This window comes from Mizuhopecten yessoensis, unplaced genomic scaffold (genome assembly GCF_002113885.1).
Source record: "Mizuhopecten yessoensis strain PY_sf001 unplaced genomic scaffold, ASM211388v2 scaffold10973, whole genome shotgun sequence".
NCBI lineage: Eukaryota > Metazoa > Mollusca > Bivalvia > Pectinida > Pectinidae > Mizuhopecten > Mizuhopecten yessoensis.
Genome location: NW_018408814.1, coordinates 497,859 through 509,383, shown reverse-complemented (window position 1 = coordinate 509,383; position 11,525 = coordinate 497,859). Strand labels below are relative to the sequence as shown.

Sequence of the window (11,525 nt, the reverse complement as noted above, 5' to 3'; positions counted from 1 at the left end):
TCTGCGATATACCCTTTTCCTTCCGTCAGAGCGATACAGACAGATTCTAGACTCGTCGGTGAACATCACACGCCTCCATCGACGCATCCCAAACCTATTCGAGCCATGTCTGCGCATCCAGTCAAGACGCACTTGCCGCCACCGTGGTGTTAGAGATGGCCCGACACAAGGTCGGCGCGCAATGATTATCTCGGCACTTAAGCGGTTTCTAGCAGTTTGAGCACTTATTGTTCTGCCATGAGTAGCTAATTATGCGACGCAGTCGCTACAGCAGTCTTGAATCTGTTGCATAAGAGCGACAATCGAATCGCCCTGTCTTGTAGTGCGGTCGTTACACGCGGACGACCGCTCCTGGGACGATCGGAAACTAAACCCAGTAGCACGGAAACGTGTACAGAGACGTTTAATTGTACACTGGCCAACACCAAACTGCCGTGCGACAGCAGTTGGCAGTTAACCATCCATCAACATCGCAATTGCTCTACCTCTCTGAACTTACGTTAAGCGTGGCATCTCGGTCAATGGCGAAATCAAAATGCCAACGTGGAAAATTAATGTGACTGAACTGAGTATCCGTTGAGATTATTTGTTTGAAAAACTCCGGCTTGGCTTGATCATGACGCGTGATTTGGACTAAAGAAGCTCACCAAGTCACACAATGACATCGTCACGCTTGGCTGATTTTAGGGTAGATTGTTGAGAAGGGATATCGTTCTTGATGTAATACCTGACCAAATATTCCATTATTTCCTTACAGCTAAGGTGTACTGCAGGGGGGGGGGGGGTTTCAATATATATGTATATCTATAATTTTTTTAAATTTTAGTTTTTAATATTATTCTCTCAAAAAGTTATAAAAGAAACCGACAACGTGTCATCCTATCTTCTTCCGGTGATATTTCCATGTGCGACTGCCATCGAATAACCTTAGTAAACGTTCATTTTTTAACAACAATAACGACATAGACAGGTTATTGTGTGGTCATAGTGTAAGGAACCAAACTATAAAAAGTAAGACCAGAACTGGTCGACATTACCAATCTTTTCCTTGTACTTTTACTTTCCAAACATATAAAATATTTTTTAGTTTAAGATATAAACTTAGCCTTGCTGGGAATAGAGCTAAGTACAAATTAATGTATAATTGAATGTTAACTCATTACATGCTATATCCAGGCCAGAATTTCTATGTCACTCTGTTTGGCCTGAAATCGAACGAAGGTACAATTGAATTGTCCAACGGTGTAGACTGGCATATACTGTGTTCGGATGGTTGGGATGATGCAGATGCTGCTGTGGCCTGTCGTATGTTAGGCCATTCAGGGTTTGTATTCATTTATAAATTGGAGGTATCTATTTATGCATTCAGATGCTGTAAACGACACAATAGGCAAATCCCACTTTACTACATTGTATTTGACCTGTTGTGCTTGTTTGATTTATCAGCCACTTGTCGCACTTTGGCATAAAATGTCAAAAAGAAACTCAAAACATACATCAAAAGTAATCTTTAAAAGGTTAAAATTTGAAATAAAAAATATCAGTTTATATTTTGTACAAGTAGCTTAATTGCTATATTATACTATGTTAAACAATACTAAACCAAACCAAACCGAACCAAACCTCATGTTTAGCTGTTGAAAGTTTGCCTTGATGAAGAAAGCAATGTGGTCTGTCCCCAGTACGAGACATACCAAAGTCCTTGAAAATGGTTGTTGTTAGGTACTAAGAACCGTTAAGAATAAGTGTTATGGCAACAACTGGTTCACCCGTTGTCAGTACAATGTGGCCGGGCGGAATAATTTCCTGTGTGTCTTCGGCATGATATTTCAGTGAGATAGTACTATGAAATCGTCATCAGATTCGCGCTATCACAAGGAGACAAATACATCAACATACCATACCCTGCATCTAGCACACATTCACGCAAACAAAAGATACATGGAGGTACGTCCTTAAATGACCTTAGCTGTTGAAAGGTCGTGAATTGTTAAAAATGTTTTTTCATGTGTTGTATAATGATGTATCTATCACGAACTTGTTCAGCCCACTAATAACAAAACAATTTCAATAAAAGCCTAAACGTACATGCTCATATTATTTATACGTTTCAGCCTTGCATAATGCACACATTGATCATTTTCAGGAATGGAGCGAGAGCAATGTCTAATACCATTATTACTGGCCAAGCACATACTATTTGGTGGTTTCAGTTTCATTGCAAAGGTGATGAAAATGTGTTATCCGAATGCGAAATCAGCTACCTGTCTTCACTAACATGCAAAAGAGCTGGAGTCCATTGTTCTGAAGAAAAGGGTATTGTTTACTTTTATTCTACCCCCGTTGTCAATTACACGATCCATGTCCCACTGCATAAACGACCAGAGATAAAACATGTAAAAGGAAATGAAATAAACGATAGTAAAGGTAAAAGACAAACGTCAACTTGACAGGTAAAAGTGGCTATGGTTAGTTATATATTATTTAACATAGTTGTAAAGTTATGCTTGGGAACGTGTACCTGTATTCATTCGACATGAAAACATCAGTTATTTGAGATTGACATTAACAATAACAGTTCTTTTTTATCGGCGAAGGCATAAGACAGAGTTTGATAATGTAATGCAATGTGAACTCGTTGATGTTAAGGAAAGGGTTGAAATGTATTTTGAATCATTTATGATCGTATGCAACACTGTTCCCTCAAACATATTCCGTGACTCGTACTTTTTTGTGGTTTCATCCGGTTCAAAATACAATGTTATCAAACTAATTTACCAACTGACGAAGCAATCATATTTCAAAAACAAGATCGTGCACGCTATGGCTACTAGTTTCGTCAGGCGGGGAGCAGCAATCGGAAATACATTAACCTTTCTAGTGGAAAATATTGTCGTGTAATGGTTTTTAGCTGTTTTAGACTATAACAACATTTTCGACTAGTATATATTATATAACATTCGTACATTTCCTTTTTCATTTCTCAAGTTGTTCCAGATTTCTTTCTAAAAGCAACAAGAAAAGGAATATCGAAGACGAACCCTTTTACAATGAGTGGCTATGTCAACTTGAATAACCCGTGTAGAAATGATTTCAACAAAGATGTGGTATATGATTCTGTTTACGACCAGTTCATGTACTTCAAATCCGGATCACTTTTTGGATGCAGATGGGACGATAAAGATGTAGAGATTCGTAAAAACAGTGAGTCTCATCTATTTTTTCCCAATGAAACCCTTTGCTTTACTGACACAATTCGAGGTAATGAACATGAAGACCATGACTCGCTTCAGGACGTGACCAAAAGTGGTCATATTCAACAAATCTTCTCCAGACCAAGATATGCTTGAGTCAAATGCTTTTCTTGAATGGAAGGATCTTCAACGTAGCTTTATCAAAATTTAGAATTGTATAAACCCTGGGTCACCCATTCGCCCACGGAGAGGAGATAAAATGTACTATAGACTTGCAAGGATGTTAATCATATTGTTTTATTAAAAAAATAATCTCTGAAAACTATAACTTATGCCTTTTTCACCCATTTCTCCCTTGAGAGGATGTTAATTTCACTAAGTCATATGGTTTTATTATTATATGTATGATAACATTTCGTTAAGAAAAAAACGTTCAAAAAGACGTATTTGGAATTATATGGAATTATATGTACTGTTTGCTTTTGTCACATCTTAACAACAATGATAGCATGGGCCTCTTGTCTTAGTCATCTCTTCGTTATTGTTTTCAGCTAGCGTGTTGAGTTATCCGGCCCTGGATTCAGATGATCGACTTTTGTTTGGCTATTTAGACAATGACATAGTATCCCTGAGATTAGATGATGCCGCCTCTGAATTTGTGGTTGTAGTTCCTGGAACAAGCGTTGGAACAGAACTGGTTCTAGATACAGAACGGAAGTGAGTTAGGATTTCAGCTTTATTTTTATTTCTACTGGTTTTAAATTTATGTTTGTATTTATGATATAGTTTCAGTTTGAAATACGTACTTTTGTATATTTTGCTTTGTTTTGCAGTGAAATTTATTGGTGGAGACCGTATTTTCACAACGTCATAAAACGAGTTCGTTACAATGGAGATGCAGAGATAGATTTTTGGAGATCATCCAGCTATTTCAAAATGTTCACTTTTAACGGTTTGTATATTTCACAGATTAAATCTGAAATGTTGCAAGCGACGTCCGGGTAATTTTAAGTGATTTTGACCTTTGACGAACCAAGCAAAAATATAACAGAATAACGGAATCTTACCTTCACCAACAGTTTGGACTATTACATAGATGGCGGCTGTTTAATCTTCCTCATCATAGACTTAATAAAGTTAATGGTTCAGGGTTTGAGGTATATTTGATAATGTCCTTTCTTTTGGTTCTTTTCTTATCACTTTATTTGAAGGATAAAACACCTAGCAATTGGTATTTTTAGCTCAGCTGTCCCAAATGGCATAGTGTTATATCGTTGCCCGTCTTCCTTCCGGATTTAACATTTTCTTTAAGCGACTTTATCTCAACCAAAAGGCCCGGGTTCATGAGCATTTACCAGTAGCATGCTGGGATGACGTGCTACCAGGTTAATTCAAATAAATTACATTTACCCACTGACAAGGTCACAGGGGTTACTCTACACAATCTGAAAACAGATTCTTTATGATTACTAACAAGCTCTGAGTGATGATTATTGGCTAGGTTTTGCATTCCAGGATAAAGGGTTCATGAACTGGTTCAAATGAATGACCTTGGCCAATTTTAAGTATCACCTTGGTGGAAAGTTCTACAAATCTGCAAACAGGTTCTTCTGAAAGGCCTAAAGGCATAGTAGGATACGTAGCATGCCTTGACCTACTTTTAAATTCGCATTGGTCTTTTTTGTTTAAATCTTCCAGCAACTTCTGAACATTGGCCAGTTACATGCTGGGATGAAGAAAACACTTGTTCAAATGAACGACTATGACTTTCCTAAGATCACAGATGTTAAATGTGTTAAAAATGTTTTTTTTAATCTTAATATCCTAGATGTAAATGGGGGATGATATTTGACAGTAGCATGCTGGAATGACTTTCAAGGTCACAGTGGTCAAATATAATGAGCTTGTAAAAGCTGTTTCTCAATAGCCAAAATACGCAATGTAATAATATCTGGGAAGTAGCATGCTGTGATGAATGGCTACCAGTTTTTGTAATGAATGTCCTTAAGGCACTTGCAAAGTCACTGGGGTCAAATGTGTTAAAGTCTTCAAACAAATTCTGAATAATCCAAATACTGGTGGTATTGGTATTTGTCCAGTAACATGCTCAGATAAAGAGATGCAAGTTTGTTCAAATGAATGACTTTGTCAGAGTGTCAAGGTCACGGGGATCAATTGTGTTGAAAACATTCACCTCAAAAGTTATAAGGTGATAATATTTGGCCAGTCGCCAGCTGGAAAGAAGAGCTAAGTTTGTTCAAATGAATTACCTGGTTAGACCTTCAAGGTCACAGGGGTGTAATGTATTTAAATACTTTGCAGGTTCGTTTGAATGACAAAGAGTCATGGATAATATTTCGCCTGTAGCTTTATTTAAGGTTGCAAGATAAATACCAGGTGAACAATGCATTCCCATTATACCTCTGTTTCTTTTTGCTCGCTCTATGCGTATTCATTTTCGTCTTCGCTATTCAGGAATGACCAATTTCAACAAAATGCTACGTGTTTTAAGGTTACCGTGTAAAACTGAGCAATGCATGAAACAGGCAAGCTTAACATAATGATTATATTTGTTAATGTATTGAAATGTGTCCCATTATAGGTGACAATATATTCAGTATTGATTCGCGTTATCGGGGAATTACCAGGATTCATCACAACACAACTGTTGCTGACGTCTTGTACTCGCACTATGGTGTAATGGATGACTGCGGTAAGCTGTATGCAGATCATGAATGGATTTACTGTATAGGATATAAAAATATGTAAGTATTGAAAATATGCAATATCTATCTTCGTATGTTCCACTTGTTTTATTCATGTCCTTATAATTGTTTTCAGATTAAAGATAGGCACAAAATAGTTAGTTTGAAATTCTACTAATAACTCAACATCCTGACAATGGCTCATTTTCATTACACCGAGTCAAATGCCGTAGCACATTTGATTATTATAAAGCACCTGTAACTATTCGTCAAGTGTCATAACACATTGTCGTTAATCATGCACATTGTGATAGCAGTTACTCATTGTAATCGTGAAGTCTGGACGGTATTTATATTTTCATTTTGTAATTTTTCAGCATTGTTTAATACCGATTCATTTTGCACCATTTTGGCTAGGATGATATGTTATGTTGACATGTCGAATAAATCTTGAACCAATGTTCACCTTATAGGAATATACTGCGGTTACAGAAGGATGGAAAGGGAAGTAGTTCCTATGGTCAATCGGAGTCGGGTATTCTCTACCACTACAGTCCAAAATCATCATGTAAGACTTTATTCTGTTCATGCTTACGCTACAAACCTGTATATCACACGTCTTCATTTCCTTTATTTTGTTCCCATTATTCATAAATGATATTGCCTGAGCCGTTTCGCCTTCAGAACTTTCAGAAGCCATTTATATGTTATACACCCAACTAAGTCCCAGTAATGTTTGACAATCAATAGACATGGACTCAGTGCACAAATGGTGCTCTCAAGTGTGTTGTAAAAAAGGAAAAGGACGGAGGGATTTTTCCGTTTCATTGTGAAAAAATCCAGCAATAACATTTTAACTGTCGTTAAAGAAAGACACCTTATGCATCCTTATGTATTCACTATGACAACTAGCCTTCACAACAGAAATTGTACAAATATTTCAATTTGAAATATATTAACATTATTACAAAATATGACCTCATATTTTCTGGGTTCCCAGCGATGTGGGAGTATTGGGTAATGCAAACCGCGAAAGCAGCTTTATTGCTACCACGTGTGGATTCTAAATTTCATTTTACTGATTTTAAAGCAATTGTAACAATGTTTTGAGGATCACATTGGCAAAATCCCTGGAATCAATACATAGACAGTAAATTACATTCTGCAAAGCATTATTTGGTGAATGGCATCCTAACTACAAAGTAGTCGCCCGAACAAAGGAGGCGCCGAGTCCAACAATTACTGTCTCTACAAGTTCTCTGAAAGTTGTTTTTCTTTTTGAAAACATATGAGTCTCCATAACCATTTCTAATCAAGTTGACGTTTGTCTTTTAACTTTGTTTGATGTCATTTTTCATTTTGCATTTGTTTTTGTCGACCATTAATTGGCCTCTATGACCTCCCCCTTGTTGATGGACCGTGAAGTATATTATAATAATGTTAACAAAAACAGGAAAAGAAGTACGTGTCTTAACGCATGCTACCCTCGGTATTGGTATGTTATGTGTCTTTAACAACCATTCCGTAAATCACTTCCACCCTTGATCCATTAGCAAAGATAAGAGTAACTATTACATGGTTTTTGTAGAGTCTGTTTACCGTTATCTGTTACAAGCTGTTATTGATATACATTTTCTGCAATAAACATACTAAATCGACTTACAATGAGGTAAGACAAATGGAACCATATAAGGATATACTCCTGGGGTAAGTACGTGTGATTGTGGGTCTGCAAGATAGACTAGAGGGAGCCCTGTGATAGGTGAGTACACATCCATCGCAATCAGGTATAATGTGTTTGTTCTTGTGATCTTGTTGACATGTCATGGTGTTTCATTTTGTCGTCACTTATATACATTATACCAAGAGGAGGAATTTTAACCCAAGTAGTACATAACAGACTGTTAGTAAAACGTCAACAAGTTTGTAAATAAATCTTTGGTTTCCTGTTTAACAATAACTCAGAAAAATGTATATTTGATGTATTAAATACATGAAAAGAAATTGTTGACAAAATGATGTTTTAAACAGATTTATTGTAATTTCAATGATTTAAGCATATTAAAAGGCAATATTGTGAATTACAAGCGTAAAAACAATGTGAAAGAATACACAATAATATTAATACTCTGTAAATTGTATTACGTTATCTGTCGGCGACATGAACTGGTTGAGAATGACAAAGATACGGGTACAGAGACTTAAATAATCCGAAGACTCACTGATTTCAACGCTCTACGCTCCTGTTTTTTTGGTTTGTATAATTTAAATATTTACATTAATTTTGCATTTTATCTTAATTCCTCCGGAAACGGTTTACATTTTAGACATTAATGACGTCATTGAATTACTACGTGATCAATAACACTTACTACAGATCATGTACAATATCGATTTTCAATCAAAATGATCTATTATAACAATGAAATACAAAAGCGTTAAAAAACAGTATTCCAACGCATACATATGCGAACATACAATACGTTTTCTGAATTGTTAAGGGTTTTAACATCTTCAAAGACGATAAAATCGCACAGAGACGTTTTCAACGTTGTCAGCAGATGGCTCGAGCACATCTTACTGAAATGTTGTAACCTGGACATGGCAACACAACCCTATCTGGTACGCATAGTTATGATTGATATCATTAAGAAAAAGAAACCATGTGAAATGTTTGAGATGCAGTAAAACTGTCTGAACGGAATAATGCAGCTTACCACCAAAACAACTGTTTAATTGGTGGTTTAGTAAAAATAATAATCATATCAAATTAACGATACAAACTTCCATACAGCAGCGCAATAACGCCTACTAAAATGGCGAAGCTCAAACCTCTAGTCATGTCAGATTGTTTCACTTTTCTTCTTAGATGCTGTGGTGCTTTGTATGAAGGACTGTAAGCTGTCCCGGACAGTTCTGCACTGGAGACGGAGCCGGGCCGGAGTTGATGTAATATTTCCGTTGCTGCACGTATCCCGGCCTGGACCCCGCCGGACATGTACCCATCCCATTCTATGGCGCCATCAGCGCCGGCAAAGTGTAGTCTTCATTTTGATTAAATTAATTTCGTAATCAAAAGATAATTTCTTTGTCAATTTGTTATATTAATAAGTGATTATTTAATAAATCTGCCCATTACGTTAGCTAAGAATGTCAACATTTTATAGCATACTGTATACTATAACACTGTTTCCTATCCAGGTTGAAGTAATTTGGGAAAGCGAAGCATGTACTGCGAATACATCACTATTTGAGAAACCAAATATCCCTGCAGGTTTCTAGTTAAATAATAAACGTTAAATCCAAATCAAAACAGAAGAGACAACACAATATTAGTTAACTTATTCCCTGATTTTCTCTGAGTGTGTTTTGACGACATATTGCCTCCCCCAAGGTTCCCATACACAGACAGCTCGATATCACTATGAATAGTCTCCCCTGGTAAATATCGAAACTTCAACATGTAGTAAAATAACCCCAATCCCCTCCCACTAGGGGTCCTGTAGAGAGACAACTGTGCAACACACTCTGTCTCCCTATAGTTTTATACAATCACACTTTCATTGAACCTTCCCAGAGGTTTCTGTTAGGCAAACACAAATACGAGACGATAGTGACCTCCCCTGCGGTTCCTGGAGACCAGCAGCAAAGTTTCGCAGTGCTCCTGTACTGACTGCTGCTAAAGCGCCCTCTATGAATAGCTCTTCACTCCAGTCCTTCTCAAAGTAATCCAGGCAGGTTTCCGCTTGCGACCCGAAGAAATCAGTCGATGACTTTAAAACTGCGTTTTTCCTTGTGTGAGCCTGAAACGGGAGGGTCGGGTATAACAGATGAGGATTCAATGAAATTGGGAACAAACCAATGCCTATTCTAAGTATTAGGATTATGATTTGTCAGTTCGTAACGGTATGATGTATTATAATTTTAAACCTGAAGATCCCTTTACGAGGGTAAAAGTACGAGTGTGAGCAGGTGCGATTTTGTTTGCATTGTATAAATTCGAATAATTTAAGGTTTTGTTCCGGGTACTCCGGTTTCCTCCCACAATAAGGCCCACAGGTGCGATAACATTCGGGCCATAAGAGTAATTTTATCAGCTGACAGACAGTAATTATAACTTTTTTTCGTAGTTGTTGCTGCGTCCACCAAAACGTACACCATGATCTCTGTTACGCTATTCAACAAATACAATTTCTTATTTTCGACCTAAAATTGTCTTTTCTACGTCATAAAAAATATTTGAAAGAAAAATGCTCGAAAGCTCTAAATATTCTCATGTATCTATTGTCCAGACAGATTGATAAGCAGACCGTGACCTACTGCTAGTTTACGTCGCTCATTGATTCAAAGTGTGACTATGGTTTTGAAAAATCTCGCATTCTTCCGTTCAATTCATCCCACAGTTTCTTTTACACACAATTGTATATAAACAGCTCTAAGGTCGCAAAGGAACTTGCTGCAGTATGTGTTGTTGGCAACCTGTCGTTTGCCCTCAAATTCTTACATTTTACAACTAAAGCAATTGCAGCTGGGTTGTAATGTGATGAAATTGAAAAGAATGAAATGAAAAAAGCAATATTCTGTTCTGTTTTGTTGTCGCTACTACAAATATTAAAAAGTCGGAACTTTGACAATGTTCTCATGCAAAACATCGCCCTTCGTATTAACAGGATTGTAGTATTCTGCCACAAGATTTATCTCAGTCTGGAAACCCGGTCATGTCAGAATAAGAAGACTACAAACGAAAGGTACTAAACTGCCATAATATGATTTTAAATCTTTCATAGCAACTTATATAAAAGTAATGCTCCGTATGGTAATTTGCAATTCAACCTAATGAAGGCTCATTTGCAACAGGTATATCATATCTCAGAGAGGAAATTATCCTCTCGCGACTACACATGGACCATACCTATATATTACGCATGGTTACATTTTAAGTAGGGAAGGTCAACCTTATTGTCAAGCATTTGATCAACATTTGAAAGTAAAACATTTCATGATTGAATGCGATAATAATAAACAAATACATGACAGATTCTATAATGCACCGTCCATGAAAGGTTTACTACGTGCAGATTCTTTCAATTAAAATATGCATGTTTACCGTGTTGTCTTGCCCTAAATGACTTGCATGAACGACTGACCGTAAACCAACACAAAATCAAAACCAATACCCACTTTCTGTCTGCTCCATTGTATAGCTTGATCTCCCGACAAGAACGCCACCAGCGCGGGACTTCCTTTCGGAGTTGTTGCATCGCACACACCGGACAGAGGGCCTACGTCACACCCGCTTACGTCACTAGGACCGCCATACTTCATAGCCTCTCCAGATTGGCCATTGCACCTCCAGAATGCCTGTACATCAAGTTATTTTTTTTGCGTTAGAAAACAAAAGGAATTCTCCATTTTTTATTAAAACTTGAATTTGAAATTGAACACCAGTTTATGAACTATTGATTATGGTATGAATGTATAGTTTTTTGCTTTCACACTTGTATAAACTTATCATAGACGTCGTTCATTCCTTAAAATTACATTCTAAAACATATTGTTGTATTCTGTATGTATTGACAGTAAAAGTGTTGTTTTTTTTTGTTTGGCAACACTCCCAACAATCTTG

At 36.9% G+C, this 11,525-nt stretch overlaps 2 protein-coding genes across 3 annotated transcripts; one reads left to right on the top strand and one right to left on the bottom strand.

Moving 5' to 3' along the window:
* The first annotated feature begins 1,069 nt into the window (after positions 1–1,069).
* Positions 1,070–8,939, top strand: LOC110464225. Of its 2 annotated transcripts, XR_002464480.1 has the most exons (8): positions 1,070–1,324; positions 2,147–2,316; positions 2,989–3,204; positions 3,746–3,911; positions 4,028–4,146; positions 5,797–5,959; positions 6,373–8,153; positions 8,401–8,939. XR_002464480.1 is itself a non-coding variant. In XM_021519326.1 (7 exons), exons 1-7 carry the CDS (start codon positions 1,149–1,151, stop codon positions 6,551–6,553), a joined length of 1,191 nt encoding a protein of 396 aa, XP_021375001.1. In that variant the 5' UTR covers positions 1,070–1,148; the 3' UTR covers positions 6,554–8,939. The 2 variants fall into 2 exon arrangements, 1 of the variants encoding a protein (XP_021375001.1); XM_021519326.1 differs by having other exon boundaries at positions 6,373–8,939.
* Positions 8,940–9,091: 152 nt separating this feature from the next.
* Positions 9,092–11,260, bottom strand: LOC110464224. Its single transcript, XM_021519325.1, has 2 exons — positions 11,081–11,260; positions 9,092–9,702 (listed from the first exon to the last, which is right to left on the bottom strand). The coding sequence occupies exons 1-2, from the start codon at positions 11,222–11,224 to the stop codon at positions 9,460–9,462; spliced, it is 387 nt and encodes a 128-aa protein (XP_021375000.1). The 5' UTR covers positions 11,225–11,260; the 3' UTR covers positions 9,092–9,459.
* Positions 11,261–11,525: the final 265 nt, after the last annotated feature.